This window comes from Salvelinus fontinalis, chromosome 40 (assembly GCF_029448725.1).
Source record: "Salvelinus fontinalis isolate EN_2023a chromosome 40, ASM2944872v1, whole genome shotgun sequence".
Classification (NCBI taxonomy): domain Eukaryota; kingdom Metazoa; phylum Chordata; class Actinopteri; order Salmoniformes; family Salmonidae; genus Salvelinus; species Salvelinus fontinalis.
The window spans coordinates 16,872,976-16,892,457 of NC_074704.1; the positions used below are offsets into that span (position 1 = coordinate 16,872,976).

General features: G+C 44.5%; 1 protein-coding gene across 15 annotated transcripts in view; it reads right to left on the minus strand.

Annotated features, from left to right (window-relative positions):
- Positions 1-19,482, minus strand: part of LOC129839747 (myosin-10) — an 89,969-nt gene continuing 70,487 nt past the window's right edge. For all 15 annotated transcript variants that reach the window (XM_055907378.1, XM_055907374.1, XM_055907376.1 and 12 more), the window contains 15 exons: positions 18,475-18,687; positions 18,051-18,195; positions 17,021-17,227; positions 16,780-16,884; positions 16,369-16,521; positions 13,642-13,890; positions 13,188-13,400; positions 12,563-12,775; positions 12,130-12,291; positions 10,513-10,730; positions 9,922-10,045; positions 9,387-9,595; positions 4,642-4,750; positions 2,699-2,871; positions 1-2,535 (listed from right to left, as the gene is read on the minus strand). In XM_055907378.1, coding sequence (XP_055763353.1) covers positions 2,385-2,535; positions 2,699-2,871; positions 4,642-4,750; positions 9,387-9,595; positions 9,922-10,045; positions 10,513-10,730; positions 12,130-12,291; positions 12,563-12,775; positions 13,188-13,400; positions 13,642-13,890; positions 16,369-16,521; positions 16,780-16,884; positions 17,021-17,227; positions 18,051-18,195; positions 18,475-18,687 — 2,644 coding nt within the window. In that variant the 3' untranslated portion in view covers positions 1-2,384. The remainder of the gene's footprint in view (positions 2,536-2,698; positions 2,872-4,641; positions 4,751-9,386; positions 9,596-9,921; positions 10,046-10,512; positions 10,731-12,129; positions 12,292-12,562; positions 12,776-13,187; positions 13,401-13,641; positions 13,891-16,368; positions 16,522-16,779; positions 16,885-17,020; positions 17,228-18,050; positions 18,196-18,474; positions 18,688-19,482) is intronic.

Sequence of the window (19,482 nt, forward strand, 5' to 3'; positions counted from 1 at the left end):
TTATTTCTACAATGAATATGCTTTATTTTCTTTTACAAAAAAATCACTATTCTAGAAATACGGGAGGCATACAAGAAATAAAATGGGGGGGGGGATATTTGCAGTTGTAATGAAAGCCTGGTCGTCAACAGCCAGTCTGAGAATAATAATAATAATACAAGTAAAACTACATCATGGATGTTAAAGCTTTTAACCAAATGAAATCACATTCTGCTCTTGAAGGGGGAGCAGAAGGCTCCACATCTCACACAGTTAATAGTAACACTGATTTCTGACCCACACACACACTACCTATGGAGACATTGCTACAGGTATATGAACGGGAGAGGAGGTGCACACTGGGTATGATATGACACACAGCAAAAATAAACAAGACAAAGAAGAAGAAAAAGTGTTTGTTTACCGTTCACCAGGTTTGCCTCGTTAGGTTTTTATGTAACACGTACAGCTCACCTACACGTCTTTCTTTTTAATACAGGTGCTCACCTACACGTCTTTCTTTTTAATACAGGTGCTCACCTACACGTCTTTCTTTTTAATACAGGTGCTCACCTACACGTCTTTCTATTTAATACAGGTGCTCACCTACACGTCTTTCTTTTTAATACAGGTGCTCACCTACACGTCTTTCTTTTTAATACAGGTGAACACCTACACGTCTTTCTTTTTAATACAGGTGAACACCTACACGTCTTTATTTTTTATACAGGTGCTCACCGTGCATTACCCACTAATGCTCTTATCTAGTGTCTAAGGCACTTTAAAGAAACATGTCATTACAGCTGAGCTAACATTGGAGTAAAAGTCAAATGAAAGTGGCAGTTTCCATACATTACCCTCTTCTAATACTGAACAGAGATGCCAAAGGAAGAATAGCGAGCGCTGGTGGATATGGACATTCTGGGACGTTAAGAGTGGCTTAATAGTTTCAGAGCTTTGAGATGCTATCCCCAGTCGAAGGCTGTTATATCTAGGAATACTAAGTGCTTGGTAGTTGGTGTGTCAGCGTATTATAAGAGAGAGTTGGGGGTCCTACTTTGCTACCAAACCATGGCACAAACACAGTGAGATGGCAGTCTCCCTTGCTCTGAGCGGTAGGCTTTAGCTAGTCAAACTACACGTTCAATCGAAGCTCTCACCATTAGTGTTGGACTAAGGGGCTGTATTGTACATCATGTGACCACTCATGAGAGAAGCTTGGGGTTTCCTGGCTCCAGTTACAGGGGCATATGAACACTCATTGTGCAGTTTCCAGCGATTCTCTGTGATACGTACGCCAGCGACCATCTATCTAAGCATACCACACTTCACTGCCTTCAACCCTTCTTCCTGAACAACAGGAAAAATAGTGTTACAATTGGTCAAAATACAAAACAACAAAAAACGTCAATCATGACCTATGCGATCCCTATAAGAAGTCAGTTACCAATTGTTTTTAAAGTGTTGTGACGAGATGCTGTAGCAAGTGGAGAAAAGCTTTTCACAGTTAAAACTTCCTTTCCATTCCATGTTTTTCTCCCAGAACGGGTCAGACTGTGTGAATCCACCATCTTGTTTCATTGTAGTGTTTAGAAGCGGAAAAATAGTCTGTACATCAGGAAGAGACTCATGCAATGAGGGAAGCGGAGGCAGTCCATTGACCTCTGACCTACTGTTGAATAGGACTATCTTCGGAGAGGACAGCGTTTTGTTAGGCCTGCTTTAAGCCAGGGGAGAGGTGATGGCTTTACATTTGGTGACACATTTGTATTACAAGACAAGGTTTTGTTTCATGTGGGAGGAGGATGACAAAAGTGAACGTTTCCTAGTTTTGCTCCTTTCATTGCAGTTTGGCATTCAGGGGCATACACATACCTTACATACTCACATGTGCACACACGCATAGTTCAGAAGTAAAAATCACTTGGACATAAGTTTACATATTCATTTAAGCACATAATTCCACGCCTAGGGAGGACTATATTAAGATCGTTGGGACACTCGCCGGGCCGAGCAGCTAGCCAGAGTAGAGTAGGAATATTGTTAGAGTAACGTTAGAGTAAGGCAGAGTAAGCCGCTCAAGTGGGAGTAATTGTTTTGTCATCCCCAGGGAGGGAGCATTTCTGGGAGGGGTGGGGTGGTCTAGGTCGTATTCATTAGAACACACCGTAGCAAAACGTTTGAAAGCGTCTTTCAACGGAAAATGAAAACGAGCGGTTCTTATTGGACAAATCCAGGTAGTCCCTCCCTGTTTCGGACTGTTTTCTTCTGTTTTGGTGCTTAATGAACAGGACCCTGGTTCTCCCTGCTGTTGACTCGGGGACAGATGGAGAGGCTGAGGTGTTGTAGTCACCATGCTGCCAGGCTGGCTAATCGATAGGGTTGGTAGGATTAGCAGGAGGCGTCTATTCGGTCTGGTTGGAGGCTTGCGTGTCGTTGTGGTCGCTGGCGCGGCTGTCGGCGTCGTCGTCAGAATTGTCCACGGAGGTCCCGTCGATCTGGAGCTGCCGGCTGCGGCCTGAACGGCTAGACGAGAAGCTGATGGGGCCTCCACGCCTGAGGAGAACAGGCAAATACATACATGGTCATTTATCACATGTATGGGAAATGATAACAATGAATGTCTTCTTCTTTGTTTTAAAGAAACTGGCAGAGGGAACGCCGATAGGCATAAATAACTACGTGAAGTGTATGTACAGAGTGTTATGAGAGGCTGTACCTGAGGCGGTTCTTGAGTGTGTTGACCTCGCGGGTCAGGCCCTCGCTGGCCTCGGTGGCGTCGTCCAGCTCCCTCTGTAGTTTCCTACGGGAGGCGTTGGCCCTGGTAGCCTCCTCCTCAGCCTCCTCCAGTTGACGCTTCAGCTGCTTCATACGAGAGTTGGCCTTCTCCATCTGACAGGGGGAGAATTTAAATTTTATTGGCACAATTCAACGTATTTACATAGCAAATTCATGGGCCAATTCAAGATTAAAACACAGAGAGAGAGAGAGAAAGAGAGAGACAGAGATATGGAGAAGAGGGGGAGATATGGAGAAGAGGGGAGAGATGGACAAAAGGGGGGATAGAAATTGGAAAAACAAGGATGGAAATGAAAGTTTGGAGAAAAAAAGTTTGGGACAGACAGAAGAATTGAGAGAGAGAACCAAAGCTACTGAAGAGCGTGGGTGGGAATAGGAGAGAGAGAGAGAGAGAGAGAGAGAACCAAAGCTACTGAAGAGTGTGTGTGGGAATAGGAGAGAGAGAGAACCAAAGCTACAGAAGAGCGTGGGTGGGAATAGGAGAGAGAGACAGAGAACCAAAGCTACAGAAGAGCGTGGGTGGGACTAGGAGAGAGAGAACCAAAGCTACAAAAGGTCGTGGGTGGGAATAGGAGAGAGAGACAGAGAACCAAAGCTACAGAAGAGCATGGGTGGGAATGGGAGAGAGAGAGAGCGAGAGAGAACAAAGCTACTGAAGAGTGTGGGTGGGAATAGGAGAAAGAGAGAACCAAAGCAACAGAAGAGCGTTGGTGGGAATAGAAGAGAGAGAGAGAGAACCAAAGCTACAGAAGAGCGTGGGTGGGAATAGGAGAGAGAGAACCAAAGCTACAGAAGAGCGTGGGTGGGAATAGGAGAGAGAGAACCAAAGCTACAGAAGAGCGTGGGTGGGAATAGGAGAGAGAGAACCAAAGCTACAGAAGAGCGTGGGTGGGAATAGGAGAGAGAGAGAGAACCAAAGCTACAGAAAAGCATGGGTGGGAATGGGAGAGAGAGAGAGCGAGAGAGAACAAAGCTACTGAAGAGTGTGGGTGGGAATAGGAGAAAGAGAGAACCAAAGCAACAGAAGAGCGTTGGTGGGAATAGAAGAGAGAGAGAACCAAAGCTACAGAAGAGTGTGGGTGGGAATAGGAGAGAGAGAGAGAACCAAAGCTACAGAAGAGCGTGGGTGGGAATAGGAGAGAGAGAACCAAAGCTACAGAAGAGCGTGGGTGGGAATAGGAGAGAGAGAGAGAGACAGAGAACCAAAGCTACAGAAGAGCGTGGGTGGGAATAGGAGACAGAGCGAGAACCAAAGCTACAGAAGAGCGTGGGTGGGAATGGGAGAGAGAGAGAGCGAGAGAGAACAAAGCTACTGAAGAGTGTGGGTGGGAATAGGAGAAAGAGAGACAGAAGAACGTTGGTGGGAATAGAAGAGAGAGAGAGAACCAAAGCTACAGAAGAGCGTGGGTGTGAATAGGAGAGAGAGAGAACCAAAGCTACAGAAGAGCGTGGGTGTGAATAGGAGAGAGAGAGAGACAGAGAACCAAAGCTACAGAAGAGCGTGGGTGGGAATAGGAGAGAGAGAGAGAACCAAAGCTACAGAAGAGCGTGGGTGGGAATAGGAGAGAGAGAGAGACAGAGAACCAAAGCTACAGAAGAGCGTGGGTGGGAATAAGAGAGAGAAAGAGAACCAAAGCTACAGAAGAGCGTGGGTGGGAATAGGAGAGAGAGCGAGAACCAAAGCTACAGAAGAGCGTGGGTGGGAATAGAAGAGAGAGACAGAGAGCTTCAGCACAGATGACACAGAGACACTGATTATTGTGAATTAGTAGCTAACCTGGCATCAATGGCCTTTTACTCACCCTTTCTAAATGTCAGGATAGACTGTTTCAAGCTCACTGTGGACCCAAAACGACCACTCACCTGCTCCTTGTACTGGTCGGCATGGCGACGCTCGTCCTCCACCTGAATCACCACCTCTTTCAGCTTCTTCTCTGTGCGTCGGACGATCTTATTGGCTGCTGCCCTCTCCCTGGGAGGAAAAAGAGTGATAACTGGAAAGTGTGTAAATAGTGTCACCCTGACTGACTCATATCTGATGGGGACATACATTTGCATCAGGATGCAGTAAAATACTCCACATAAGGCAACCTCATACACTACCATTCAAAAGTTTGGGGTCACTTAGACAATTCCTTGTTTTTGAAAGAAAAGCTCATTTTTTGTCCATTAAATAACATCAAATTGATCAGAAATACAGTGTACACATTAGTAATTTACAACATGAACATTGTAGATGGAAACGGCAGATTTTTTATGGAATATCTACATAGGCGTACAGAGACCCATTATCAGCAACCATCACTCCTGTGTTCCAATGGCACATTGTGTTAGCTAATTTTAAAAGGCTAATTGATCATTAGAAAACCCTTTTGCAATTATGTTAGCTGAAAGCTGTTGTTCTGACTAAAGAAGCAATAAAACTGGCCTTCTTTAGACTAGTTGAGTGTCTGGAGCATTAGTATTTGTGGGTTCGGTTACAGGCTCAAAATGGCCAGAAACAAATAACTTTTTTCTGAAACTCATCAGTCTATTCTTGTTCTGAGAAATGAAGGCTATTCCATGCGTGACATTGCCAAGAAACTGAAGATCTCATACAACGCTGTGTACTACTCCCTTCACAGAACAGCGCAAACTGTCTCTAACCAGAATAGAAAGAGGAGTGGGAGGCCCCCATGCACAACTGAGCAAGAGGACAAGTACATTAGAGTGTCTAGTTTGAGAAACAGACGACTCGCAAGTCCTCAACTGGCAGCTTCATTAAATAGTACCCACAAAACACCAGTCTCAACGTCAACAGTGAAGAGGCGACTCCAGGATGCTGGCCTTCTAAGCAGAGTTGCAAAGAAAAAGCCCTATCTCAGACTGACCAATAAAAAGAAAAGATTAAGATGGGCAAAAGAACACAGACACTGGACAGAGGATGATAGGAAAAAAGTGTTATGGACAGACGAATCTAAGTTTGAGGTGTTCGGATCACAAAGAAGAACATTCGGGAGGCAATGTGATGATCTGGGGGTGCTTTGTTGGTGGTAAAGTGGGAGATTTGTACAGGGTAAAACGGATCTTGAAAAAGGAAGGCTGTCACTGAATTTTGCAACGCCATGCTATACACGGTGGACGGTACGTAATTGGAGACAATTTCCAATAGGACAGTGACCCAAAGCACAGGTCCAAACAATGCAATAATTATTTAGGGAAGAAGCTGGTATTCTGTCTATAATGGAGTGGCAGAGCACAGTCACCGGATCTCAACCGGGGAGCAGCTTGACCGTATGGTACGTAAGAAGTGCCCATCAAGCCAATCCAACTTGTGGGAGGTGCTTCAGGAAACAAATTGACAACTGGAATGCCAAAGGTCTGCAAGGCTGTAATTGCTGCAAATGGAGGAATCTTTGACGAAAGCAAAGTTTGAAGGACACAATTATTTTTCAATTAAAAATAATTATTTATAACCTTGTCAACATCTTGACTATATTTCCTATTCATTTTGCAACTAATTTTATGTATGTTTTCATGGAAAACAAGGAAATGTCTAAGTGACCCCAAACTTTTCAAATCAAATCAACGTTTATTTGTCATGTGCGCCGAATACAACAGGTTTAGACCTTACAGTGAAACAATGCAAATAGTCCGGGTAGCCATTTGATTACCTGTTCAGGAGTCTTATGACTTGGGGTAAAAACTGTTGAGAAGCCTTTTTATCCTAGACTTGGCACTCCGGTACCGCTTGCCATGCGGTAGTAGAGAGAACAGTTTATGACTGGGGTGGCTGGGGTCTTTGACAATTTTTAGTGCCTTCCTCTGACACCGCCTGGTGTAGAGGTCTTGGATGGCAGGCAGCTTAGCCCCAGTGATGTACTGGGCCGTACGCACTACCCTCTGTAGTGCCTTGCGGTCAGAGGCCGAGCAATTGCTGTACCAGGCAGTGATGCAACCAGTCAGGATGCTCTCGATGTTGCAGCTGTAGAACCTTTTGAGGATCCCAGGCCCCATGCCAAATCTTTTTAGTTTCCTGAGGGGGAATATGTTTTGTCGTGCCCTCTTCACGACTGTCTTGGTGTGTTTAGACCATTCTAGTTTGTTGTTGATGTGGACACCAAGGAACTTGAAGCTCTCAACCTGCTCCACTACAGCCCCGTCAATGAGAATGGGGGCGTGCTCGGTCCTCCTTTTCCTGTAGTCCACAATCATCTCCTTAGTCTTGGTTACGTTGAGGGAGAGGTTGTTATTCTGGCACCACCCGGCCAGGTCTCTGACCTCCTCCCTATAGGCTGTCTCGTCGTTGTCGGTGATCACGCCACTGTTGTGTCGTCTGCAAACTTAATGATAGTGTTGGAGTTGTGCCTGGCCATGCAGTCGTGGGTGAACAGGGAGTACAGGAGGGGACTGAGCACGCACCCCTGGGGAGCTTCAGTGTTGAGGATCAGCCTGGCAGATGTGTTGCTACCTACCCTCACCACCTGGGGGCGGCCCGTCAGGAAGTTCAGGATCCAGTTGTAGAGGGAGGTATTTAGTCCCAGGATCCTTAGCTTAATGATGAGCTTTGAAAGTACTATGGTGTTGAACGCTGAGCTGTAGTCAATGAATAGCATTCTCACATAAGCGTTCCTTTTGTCCAGGTGGGAAAGGGCAGTGTGGAGTGCAATAGAGATTGCATCATCTGTGGATCTGTTGGGGCGGTATGCAAATTGGAGTGGGTCTAGGGTTTCTGGGATAATGGTGTTGATGTGAGCCATTACCAGCCTTTCAAAGCGTGAGTGAGCGCTACGGGTCCTGTAGTCATTTAGGCAGGTTGCCTTTGTGTTCTTGGGCACAGGGACTATGGTGGTCTGCTTGAAACATCTTGGTATTACAGACTCAATCAGGGACATGTTGAAAATGTCAGTGAAGACACTTGCCAGTTGGTCAGCACATGCCCGGAGCACACGTCCTGGTAAGCCGTCTGGCCCCGCAGCCTTGTGTATGGCGACCTGTTTAAAGGTCTTACTCACGGCGGCTACGGAGAGCGTGATCACACAGTCGTCCGGAACAGCTGATGCTCTCATGCATGCCTCAGTGTTGCTTGCCTCAAAGCGAGCATAGAAGTGATTTAGCTCGTCTGGTAGGCTCGTGTCACTGGGCAGCTCGCGGCTGTGCTTCCCTTTGTAGTCTGTAATAGTTTGCAAGCCCTGCCACATAAGACAAGCGTCGGAGCCACTGTAGTATGATTCAATCTTAGCCCTGTATTTAGTCTTTGTCTTTGCCTGTTTGATGGTTCGTCGCAGGACATAGCAGGATTTCTTGTAAGCTTCCGGGTTAGAGTCCCGCACCTTGAAAGCGGCAGCTCTACCCTTTAGCTCAGTGCGAATGTTGCCTGTAATCCATGGCTTCTGGTTGGGGTATGTACATACAGTCACTGTGGGAACGACATCATCAATGCACTTATTGATAAAGCCTGTGACTGATGTGGTGTACTCCTCAATGCCATCAGAAGAATCCCGGAACATGTTCCAGTCTGTGATAGTAAAATAGTCCTGTAGTTTAGCATCCGCTTCATCTTACCCTTTTCTTATTGACCGAGTCACTGGTGCTTCCTGCTTTAGTTTTTGCTTGTAAGCAGGAATCAGGAGGATAGAGTTGTGGTCAGATTTACCAAATTGAGGGCGAGGGAGATCTTTGTACGCGTCTCTGTGTGTGGAGTACAGGTGATCTTGAATTTCTTTCCCTCTGGTTGCATATTTAACATGTTGATAGAAATTTGGTAGATCTGATTTAAGTTTCCCTGCATTAAAGTCTCCGGCCACTAGGAGCGCCGCCTCTGGGTGAGTGGTTTCCTGTTTGCTTATTTCCTTATACAGCTGACTGAGTGCGGTCTTAGTGCCAGCATCTGTCTGTGGTGGTAAATAAACAGCCACCAAGAGTATAACTGAACTCGGCAAGGCAAGTAGTGTGTTTGAACGGTACTGTATGTTTTCAGCCCCCTAATGTTAAAGGTCCAATGAAGTCATATATATCTCAATATCAAATCATTTCTGGGTAACAATGAAGTACCTTACTGTGATTGTTTTCAAATAAAATTGTCAAAACAAAACAAAAATAGCTTCTTAGCAAAGAGAAATTTCTCAAGCAAGAATTTTGCTAGGACTGTCAGGGGAAAACAAAAAAATTGCTGTTATTGGCAGAAAAGTTTGGAACTCTTTCTTATTGGTCTATTAACTAATTTACCACATGGTGATGTCACCAGGCAGGCAAAAACTCCATCCCACCAAAATGGGCTGAAACTTCAAGCTGTCTTTATACTAAAAGGGCATTATCATAATTTTCACAATTTCACAGTATTATTCCAACCTCCTAGTGTGGAAATATATAGAAAACACAGGAAAATCACATTTAAGACTACATTTAAAGGTCCAGATTTTGAGTAGTTTGTAATCTGAAAATAGATCTGTGGTTTGGGGAAACTCCTACCTCTAGCGGTCTATTGAGTATGGGTAAATCATTACGATGAGTGTATGAGCTAGAGTCCACCTATTGAAGCCTACATCTAATTCTAGGTAACCTCCCATGTTTAAACTCTGACCCCCATTATGACTTCTATTTAGTACAGTATATAGAAGGCTTCTTACTTGGCCTCCTGCTCCAGCTGCTCCTCCAGCTGCAGTATCTTGGCCTCCAGGGCGGTGATGGCAGCCTTGAACTTGGACTTGACTGCCCCCTCCAGCTCTCCCAGCTTGGCCTTCAGCTCCTTGTTCTGCCTCTCCATTCCTTGACGGGCGTTCTCACTCTTCTGGGCCGCGCTGCGCTCCCCAGCTAGCTCCGTGTTCAGGATGTCCACCTTGGGAGAGAAATGGGGATAAAGGGAGAGAGGGTCACTCTTTGTCCATCTCTATATAAAACTGTTAGTTGTGGGTCCCAGGAAGTGGTCTGGTGTGATACTTGTTAGCGCAGTTCATTATAGACTACTCTCCAGGCCATAAAGAGACTACATTCTATGGTCCAGGAATCGTCTCTGTGTATGAGTGAATCTCAAAAGTACTTTCCTCTTGCCCGATATCCTCCTCAAAACGTCAAGAGACAATGCCGGTTTAAAGAGAGTTTTACCTGTTCTGTACCTTCATGAGCTGTGTGTACGTGTTTGACAATGTGAGAGTTGTACTGTACCTGCATGGTGGTCTTGCGGAAGCGGTCGTTGAGCAGCTCCATGTTGCTCTGTTCCTCCTCTAGTTCCTCCTCCAGCTGCGAGATGCGGGCCTCCAGCCTCCTCTTCTCATCTAGCAGGGCCGACCTGACACAAACAAGTGAATGATTCGGTGATGTGGTTGGTACAGAACAGAGCATAGAAATCAGGGGGGGAGGCTGCTGGTCCACTTAAAGCTTAAACTTTTTGGGTGACCTGACCAAATTCAGATAGAAATGTGAGTTATAGATCTGCCATTCTCATTGAAAGCAAGTCTAAGAAGCTGTAGATCTGTTCTACGTGTTCTACTGTTCTACTATTTCTATACTTCCTGTTCTTAAGTTTCATTTCGTCTTTTACTTTCAGTTTTGTACACCAGCTTCAAACAGCTGAAATTACAAGATTTTGGTACAATGATTCTCTACACACGATACATTGCTTGGTTTGTCACAGAAACTGAAATTAGGTGAACGGTTACAATTTTAGCAACCAGCGATTTCTGCACATTGCACCATTAAATCTGGAAAATATCATGCTTGAATTTGATCATTAATCAGGAAAATGTAGCTACTCACTTTCCAGAGGCGCTATTTGAGATCTCGTCGGCTAGCTCGTCTCTCTCCTGCTCAGCGTGTCTACGGGCCCTCTCTGAAGCCGCCAGGTCCTCCTGCAGCTGTAGGATCTCAGCTTCCAGGCCCTTTAGTTTCTTCTCGTTCTCTTTAGACTGTGCAAATATCTCATCACGGGATGCTCTGGCCTCCTCCAGCTCCCTCTGGTAGTCCTTCATCTGGGCCTGCAGGGGGCAGCAGCAAGGCAAAGAGTAAGACCGGTCTTGGGCAACAGTACAGGGTTAGAGGTCAACTCCATTTCAAATGAGATTCTCCTCAATACTCCTCTATGGCAGTATTTACACAGGCAGCCCAATTCTGATATTGTTTGCCACTAATTGGTCTTTTGACCAATCAGATCAATCTGTTGCCCATAATTGGGCTGCCTGTGTAAATACAGCCTATGAGAAAATGTTTGAAATTCATTTTTTCTTCCCGAATTGAAATAGAACCGACCTCAACCCCGTAGCTATACTGAATATAATAGTGTAGGGGAAGCTACAAATGAGACCAGACCAACTTGGACAACTAGAGTTTACAGCATCAGGGATGTCATCTAAATACAGACGTTGGTAGTCCTGGACATATTCTAATCTAGGCTACATTAAAGCTGACTACACAGTGGACAGACAGGCACAGATACCATACCTGCAGAGGCTACAAGTCCATTTTATTGATAAAAGGATACAGGTGTAAAAAATTATATTGCTGATTATCAGAGATCAGACAACCAGGAGTTCCTAATTAATCAGGCAAAAAAGATTGACATTGTAGGGTTGCAAAATTATGCTAACTTTCCCAAAATTCCCAGAATTCCTGGTTGGAAGATTCTTGGAATTTTGGAAAAGTTAACAGAATTTTGCAACAATATTTATAATCTACAGTTGAAGTTGTAAGTTTAAATACACTTAGGTTTGAGTCATTAAAATCTGTTTTTCAACCACTCCACAAATTTCTTGTTATCAAACTATAGTTTTGGCTAGTCAGTTAGGACATCTACTTTGTGATTGACACAAGTCATTTGTCCAACAATTGTTAACAGACAGATTATTTCACTTATAATTCACTGTATCACAATTCCAGTGGGTCAGAGGTTTACATACACTAACTTGACTGTGCCTAATAACAACTTGGAAAATTCCAGAAAATTATGTCATGGCTTTAGAAGCGTCTGATAGGCTAACTGACATCATTTGAGTCAATTGGAGGTGTACCTGTGGATGTATTTCAAGGCCTACCTTAAAACTCAGTGCCTCTTTGCTTGACATCATGGGAAACAATTTAAAGGCAATGCTACCAAATACTAATTGAGTATGTAAACTTCTGACCCACTGGGAATGTGATGACAGAAATAAAAGCTGAAGTAAATCATTCTCTCTACTATTATTGTGACATTTCACATTCTTAAAATAAAGTGACCTAAGACAGGGAATTTTTACTCTGATTAAATGTCAGGAATTGTGAAAAACTGCGTTTAAATGTCGTTGGCTAAGGTGTATGTAAACTTCCGAATTCAACTGTACATAATAGCTCAGCACAACTTGAGAATGAACAAGCAAACCCAAATCCTGTACGAAGTCTCACCTGTAGTTTTCTGAGCTGTTTGATGGCTTCATCTCTGGCCTTGTTGGATGCTTCTATTTGCCCCTCCAGGTCCTTGAGGTCCATCTCCAGCTTCTTCTTAGCTGCCACGGCCAGGGCTCTCTGCTTCCTCTCATCCTCCAGCTCTGCCTCCATCTCACGAACCTTGGGTCAGACAACAAGATATTACAGAGGGTTGAAAACGCCAAGTAAGTGATGAAACCTAGTAAAGTTTGGGTTCTAGCTTGCTCGGATGCAATAACGGTTAGGGTGAAGATGGATGGAAAGTACACAATGAGTTAAGTAAAAAATTTTGACCATATAATAATATGGTGATTATTTTCTCCGAACTGTTGGCCAAGCTAAATCAGCTGAGTTTCTATTAGAGTTCTGAATGTTACTCCCCAAAAATGGTCCTCTCAGCTTGTCTCTGTACCTGTTTGACCAGCGTCCTCTTCTTCTCCTCGTTCTGTTCGTCTCTGGCCTGCAGGTCCCTGTCGAACTGGGCCTTCATGGCCTGCATGTTGACCTCCAGACGCAGCTTGCCGTCCTCTGTGGCCTGCAGCTCGTCCTCCAGCTCCTCCAGCTGGGTCCTCATCTCCTCCACCTGCTGCTCCAGGGTGCGCTTCGATTTCTCCAGCTCATGGACCTACACACAGTGGGACGTAGAGAGACTGTTAGCAGCAACATCTCTTTTCTGGGTCAAAAACTGTCATAAGGAAGCAATCCCGTAGGATTAGTCAAACAAATTCTCACACAAAGCAAAATTCTGAGGTGGGTTGACAGCGTTCTTTCAAAATTAAGTAATTTACAGAAGGCTTCATGTGTGTAAGGTCTCCAACAACGTTTAGGAACCACCACCAGCTCCTGTAACACAGGCATTCTCACTCATTCCGTGGTGGGTGGATTGGTGGCCATATTGGAAGAAACATACCAAAACCTGTACATTTTGGTTCTATCAATCCTCATTGGATGAGCCTAGCCAGGTCAAGGCTTAGGACTGGGTTGCATAAGGTATTTGAGAACCTTCAGCTCCTGTACGGGGAGTTTAAACTACGTACGCTCTTGCCCACGTCGTCCTTGGAGCTCATCAGGTCCTCCATCTCAGTCCTCAGCTGCTTGTTGAGCCTCTCAAACTCCTCCTTGGCCTCCAGGGCCTCGTCCAGAGCCCGGGCCATAGACAGAGCCTTGGTCTCCTTCTCCCTGGCCTCAGCCTCGGCCTTGTCACGCTCCTCAGCATAGCGGGTAGAGATGGTCTTCTCCTCAGCCAGGAGCTAACATAGAGGGAGAAGATAATGATGAAGAAGGATGGCAAGCAATGTCTTACTGGTAAGTTATGTTAATGAAGGCAATCATTGGAATAAAGAAATCACAAAAACTCTGCCATTTCTTCATTAATGGCAGGTCTACTTTTATTTTGCAGAGAGGGGAGAAGGAGATAAGCAAAGGTGAGTGGCGGGAGAAAAGGAAGCGAGATAGAGGAAAGGATAGAGACAAATGGAGATGATACGATACCTGGTCGAACTTCTTCTGCTTCTTCTCCAGGTTCGAGACGATGGTCCTCTGGTGGTCCAGGTCCACCATGAGGTCGTCCAGCTCCTGCTGCAGGCGGGTCTTGGTCTTTTCCATCTTATCGAAGGCGGAGGCTTTTTCCTCCAGCCTCTGGCTGGTCAACTCCATGTCCTTCTGTAGCTTCCTCTTCACCTCCTCCAGAGACTCCAGGGTCCCCACGTCCTCATCCAGCTTCTTCCTAGACTCAAACAGCTAGATAGAGAAGACAATGGTTTTCATATTATATATTTTTTCTATGGTTCTTACATGAGGAAATAAGATTCACAGCTTTGTGAGTGAGCATTTGATATACAGAAAATGACAGTGGTCTTTAAAAGAACATATTACTGATCTTAGTGTTGGGGAAGCTACTATGAAAATATATTTTACCAAGCTACCAAATACTTCACATTGAAAGAATTTAAGCTACGTTAAAGCTACCCTTAAGACAAATATAGTTTCCTTAACTAAAGTGACTTTAAAAAAGTACAGTGCCTTGCAAAAGTATTCGCCCCCTTTGGCGTTTTTCCTTGTTGCATTACAACCTGTAATTTAAATAGATTTTTATTTGGATTTCATGTAATGGACATACACAATATAGTCAAAATTGGTGAAGTAAAAAAAAAAAGTTTAAAAAAAAATCTGTAAAAAAAAAAAAAAAAAACAGAAAAGTGGTGCGTGCATATGTATTCCCCCACTTTGCTATGAAGCCCCTAAATAAGATCTGGTACAACCACTTACCTTCAGAAGTCACATATTTAGTTAAATAAAGTCCACCTGTGTGCAATCTAAGTGTCACATGATCTCAGTATATATACACCTGTTCTGAAAGGCCCCAGAGTCTGCAGCACCACTAAGCAAGGTGCACCACCAAGCAAGCGGCACCATGAAGACCAAGGAGCTCTCCAAACAGGTCAGGGACAAAGTTGTGGGGAAGTACAGATCAGGGTTGGGTTATAAAAAAATATCAGAAACTTTGAACATCCCACAGAGCACCATTAAATCCATTATTAAAAAATAGAAAGAATATGGCACCACAACAAACCTGCCACCCACCAAAACCCACAGACCAGGCAAGGAGGGCATTAATCAGAGAGGCAACAAAGAGACCAAAGACAACCCTGAAGGAACTGCAAAGCTCCACAGCGGAGATTGGAGTATCTGTCCATAGGACCACTTTAAGCCGTACACTCCACGGAGCTGGGCTTTACGGAAGGGTGGCCAGAAAAAAGCCATTGCTTTTTGGCCATCAAGGAAAACGCTATGTCTGGCACAAACCTAACACCTCCCATCACCCCGAAAACACCATCCCAACAGTGAAGCATGGTGGTGGCAGCATCATGCTGTGGAGATATTTTTTATTGGCAGGAACTGGGAAACTGGTCAGAATTTAAGGAATGATGGATGGCGCTAAATACAGGAAAATTGTCTAGTCAAAGCCCAAACCTCAATCCAATTGAGAATCTGTGGTATGACTTAAAGATTGCTGTACACCAGCAGGTTGAAGGAGCTGGAGCAGTTTTGCCTTGAAGAATGAGCAAAAATCCCAGTGAGACTTGCAGCTGTAATTGCTGCAAAAGGTGGCTCTACAAAGTATTGACTTTGGGGGGGTTATTAGTTATGCACGCTCAAGTTTTGTGCTTTTTTTGTCTTATTTCTTGTTTGTTTCACAATAAAAAATATGTTGCATCTTCAAAGTGGTAGGCATGTTGTGTAAATCAAATGATACAAACCCCCCAAAAATCTATTTTAATTCCAGGTTGTAAGGCAACAAAATAGGAAAAATGCCACGGGGGTGAATACTTTCGCAAGGCACTGTAAGTAGTTACAGTACCTGAAGACTGTAGTTCACTATGTGAAGGAACATTTTATGTTTGTGCTTTTCTAAATACCAATTCGACTGGGTTCATGCAAGTGACTGATTCATTGTGCCTGGGAGGAACCCTCACTATCAGTATCTGCAATTTGGCAGTACGCCCAGAACATTGTTTTCAGACCGGAAAGGGATATCTCAGTTTCAAGGTCTCAGCTTGGAGAGAAGAAGCCTTGTGAGGTATTGGTCACATGCATGAACCAAACGTTAATGATGAATTCATTATGAATAAGCTAAAGCATGCAAATATAACTTGTCTGTGTAAGCTGTATATACGAGGTCTAACGGGACTGCCCCGCCAGAGCTCACTTCAGACCGGTACTTTAGTTTGACTGTGATCTATCCAGCATGCTGTTAATAAAGAATGTTTAATTTAAAATTGACTTCAGGTGTCCCTGGTGGTAATTTCCATGACAACTATATCCAAACTACTTTTTGCAAAAATAGATCACTTTGGGGTCATATGTTAACAGAATGTGTTATTTAGCCTATTAAACAAAAACAATGTTCCAAGAGAGAATTAGGCAGGTCTGATGCTGAAAAATAAAAACATGTATTGCCTAACTACTGACAACACTACGTAGATTTGAATTTAGTTCAACTACCACCAAGCTACTGCAAAATGTAGTTAATTTACTAGTAGAACTACATGCAGTTTACTTCTCCCCAACACTGTATTCAACTTATACCCAATACCTATTTCGTGAGTAAGGAATCTATCTACCACAACCTGTAGTAAATATCAACGGTGGGTGTTCACAGCTGGAAACCCTGTCCTATTGGCAGTGAAACATTAAGAATACCAGTGGTGTCCATACCTGAGCCTGCAGCGTGGCCAGTTGTTTCTCCAGGGTCCTGCGGGCCTCCTCGTCCTCCTCCTGCTGCTCCTGCAGGGTGCTCTTGTCCTCCTCCAGCTGACGGATACGAGAGCTCAGGTTCAGCTTCTGACGAGTCTCCTCCTGGAGCAGCTCCTACACACAACCACACACAATCACAAAAGACGCAAAGACCCAAAAGTAGTTGTTGGACTTGTTGGATGAAGACTTGTTGGATGGAGACAATGATATGAATTTGTTTTTACAGCAGATTGGCATTAGCTACAAGTGTCTCCAATAATGAAGCGTCACCAAAGGACATTTGCTTCCAAAGCATATTACAATACCTCCAACTTCGATTTCAACTATTAGAGCATGTAATAGCTTGGTGACGTATAAGCAGTCTCTGCTCACCTGTGTGTCCTGTAATGCACTCTCCAGGCCTGCTGAATCCTTGGCCAGCTTGATTCCCTTCTTCTCAGCGTCCTCCAACAGGGCGGAGACAGTGTCCAGTTCCGTCTACAGACAAAGGTCTATAAATATCTCTTCATACTCACATTAAAACATATTCACTCCCATTTTGAGAAACCAATTGACTTCAACACATAGTGATGACGACAGACAGACAGCGTGGTCCGTTGACTTGCCCTCTAACCTGTAGTTTGTGTGTGCGGTCGGCCAGTTCTACTTTAGCCCTCTCTCCCTCGGTGGCTCGGGCCATGAACTCCTGCAGCTGAGCCTCCATCTTCTTCCTCTTGTGTTCTGACTCTGTCTTGGCCTGCTGAAGCCCCTTCACATCGCTCACCAGCTCCTTGTTGTCACTCTCCAGGGTACACTTGTTCTTCTCCAGGTTGGACTTGAACTGCAGCGGAAAGAAGGGTGAGAGGGGTTGTGGTATACATTGGGGAGATGAGAGAATTTTACAGAGGGTATGTTGGATACGTCTGTCCTCTTGGCCTGCTTAGCAAAGAAGTGATAGTGTAGTGTTACTACTGTATGAGATGACGTTATGTTGACAGGTCTATTTTCTCAGGTGGCGACCAATGATTTATATACACATGACTGACTGTGTTGAAGCTGTGTAGATGACTGACTGTGTTGAAGCCACCGTGCCTCCATCTTGGAAGTGTAAAAAAAATATTTTAGAAGCCATAGAAATGCATTTATTAATGTCTACATTCGTTTTTGCCACGTGTATTCTATTAGAAACACCTTAATGCATACAATTACATTATATTGTGAGCTAAACATACGTTTTTTTTATTAAAATAAAATATAAAAACACAGTTTACTTTTTAGAGATTACTAATGTTACTGTCCCCATGACAACACATACTTAAATACATGTCAATTTGTCCTTGTCCCATTTAATTGAAATACTGTAGAATTCCATTCATTCCTATGGAGGACTGCTCCTACTGGGGAGTCCCAATATGGCCGACCAGTGGCTTCAAAGCCTCTCAATGGCCAATACATAGCATCAGCAATCCAGGGTTTATATACATTGTTGGAGGAGATCTACCCTCTTGACCTGCTAAACATGTGTAGTGCTATCACTGTATAACAACGTTATGGTTGGCAGGTGTCATGTCTGATGGTGGACCTAGCCTCTAGGCATGCTAAATATGTAATGAGACATGTTACTAGATGATTGACAGGTGTATTGTCTCTGATTATAGACCCACCCTCTTGGCCTGCTCCAAATTCTCAGACAGCTCCTCCAGGGCGGTGGAGTGTCTCTGTCTCATCTCCTGGACCTGAGACTCGTGGTTCTTGGTCTCCTCGTCGATGGCCTTCTTCAGCTCAGCCACCTCCTGCTCTCGCTTGGTCCTGAGAGGAGAGAAAGGAGAGGAGAGAGGGGTTAGGAAGGAAGGTAGACCCATAAAAGACACCTCACTGAGGTGCTGTGTCTCTCCATAGCCCTCATGCAGATACACACGCAGGTACTTTGCCAAACTATGACAGTGCCACTTTTTCAGAGCGACCCTACACCGGTTCTTTATCCATTTCTAAAAGCACCGGAAAAATAAACATATTGGGACTGCAGTAAACATATAAGCGTATCACCGCAGCAGAGAGCAGTACATCTGACAAGCAGTGTCCCAGTACCTGAGCTCCTGCTGGGCAGCGGTGGTATCCAGAGTGTCCTCCAGCTCAGTCTTCAGAGCCTCCAGCTCCTCACTGAGGTCCCTCTTGACTTTCTCTGCCTTGTTCCTGGACACCTTCTCTGACTCCAGGTCCTCCTGCAGCTCTGACAGCTGGGCCTGCAGCTCCCGCACAGCTTTCAGAGCGTTGTTCTTCTGGGCCGCCTCGTCATCACCCCTGGTACACACGCACACACAACAAACCAATCAATTCCAAAATCAATTCCAAACAGCAACATAGAAATCGTTAAATTAGCTAGCTAATGCCAGGATACATTCCATTTCATTGAAGAGGTGAGAAATCATGTTAACTGTGGGGCGTTCATCTGAGCAGTACTTTTACGGTACCAGAGATGTCCAAATGTTAGGGTAATTTTGGGTAAAACCATGGTACACAAAACTGCTACATGAAATCACTGCACATTCTCTAAATCCCCCAAAATGGCTGATCATTTCAAAATCATACAGGCCCTAGCAAGTGAGACTGCAGCGTGGTGACAAAATCCCAGTGAACACAGGGTGGCAGTGTGATCGACCTTACAGCGAGTGAGCTCATGGAGGACCAGTGTGTGTTAGTCAGCCTGCCGCGTGTGTGTGTGTGTGTGTGTGTGTGTGTGTGTGTGTGTGTGTGTGTGTGTGTGTGTGTGTGTGTGTGTGTGTGTGTGTGTGTGTGTGTGTGTGTGTCTGAGCAATGAGTTTCTTGACCGTGTCTGTCTGTGCCTTTCTCTGTCAGTGGAAATGCCATTGCGGGCGAGGCCATAGTGAGATTGAATATGTGTTGTTGCTGGCAGTCAGGCTAGATTAAACTAGTATTATTATTATTATGGATTCTGACACATACTCACTAATATATCCACCCCTGGATTGTTAATTAGACTCATTCTGTAATTTCTTGTTTTGATTATTCATTATTTGTGTATGTGTATTGTATTTGAGATACATTCTACTGTACTGTTGGCACTAGTAACAAAAG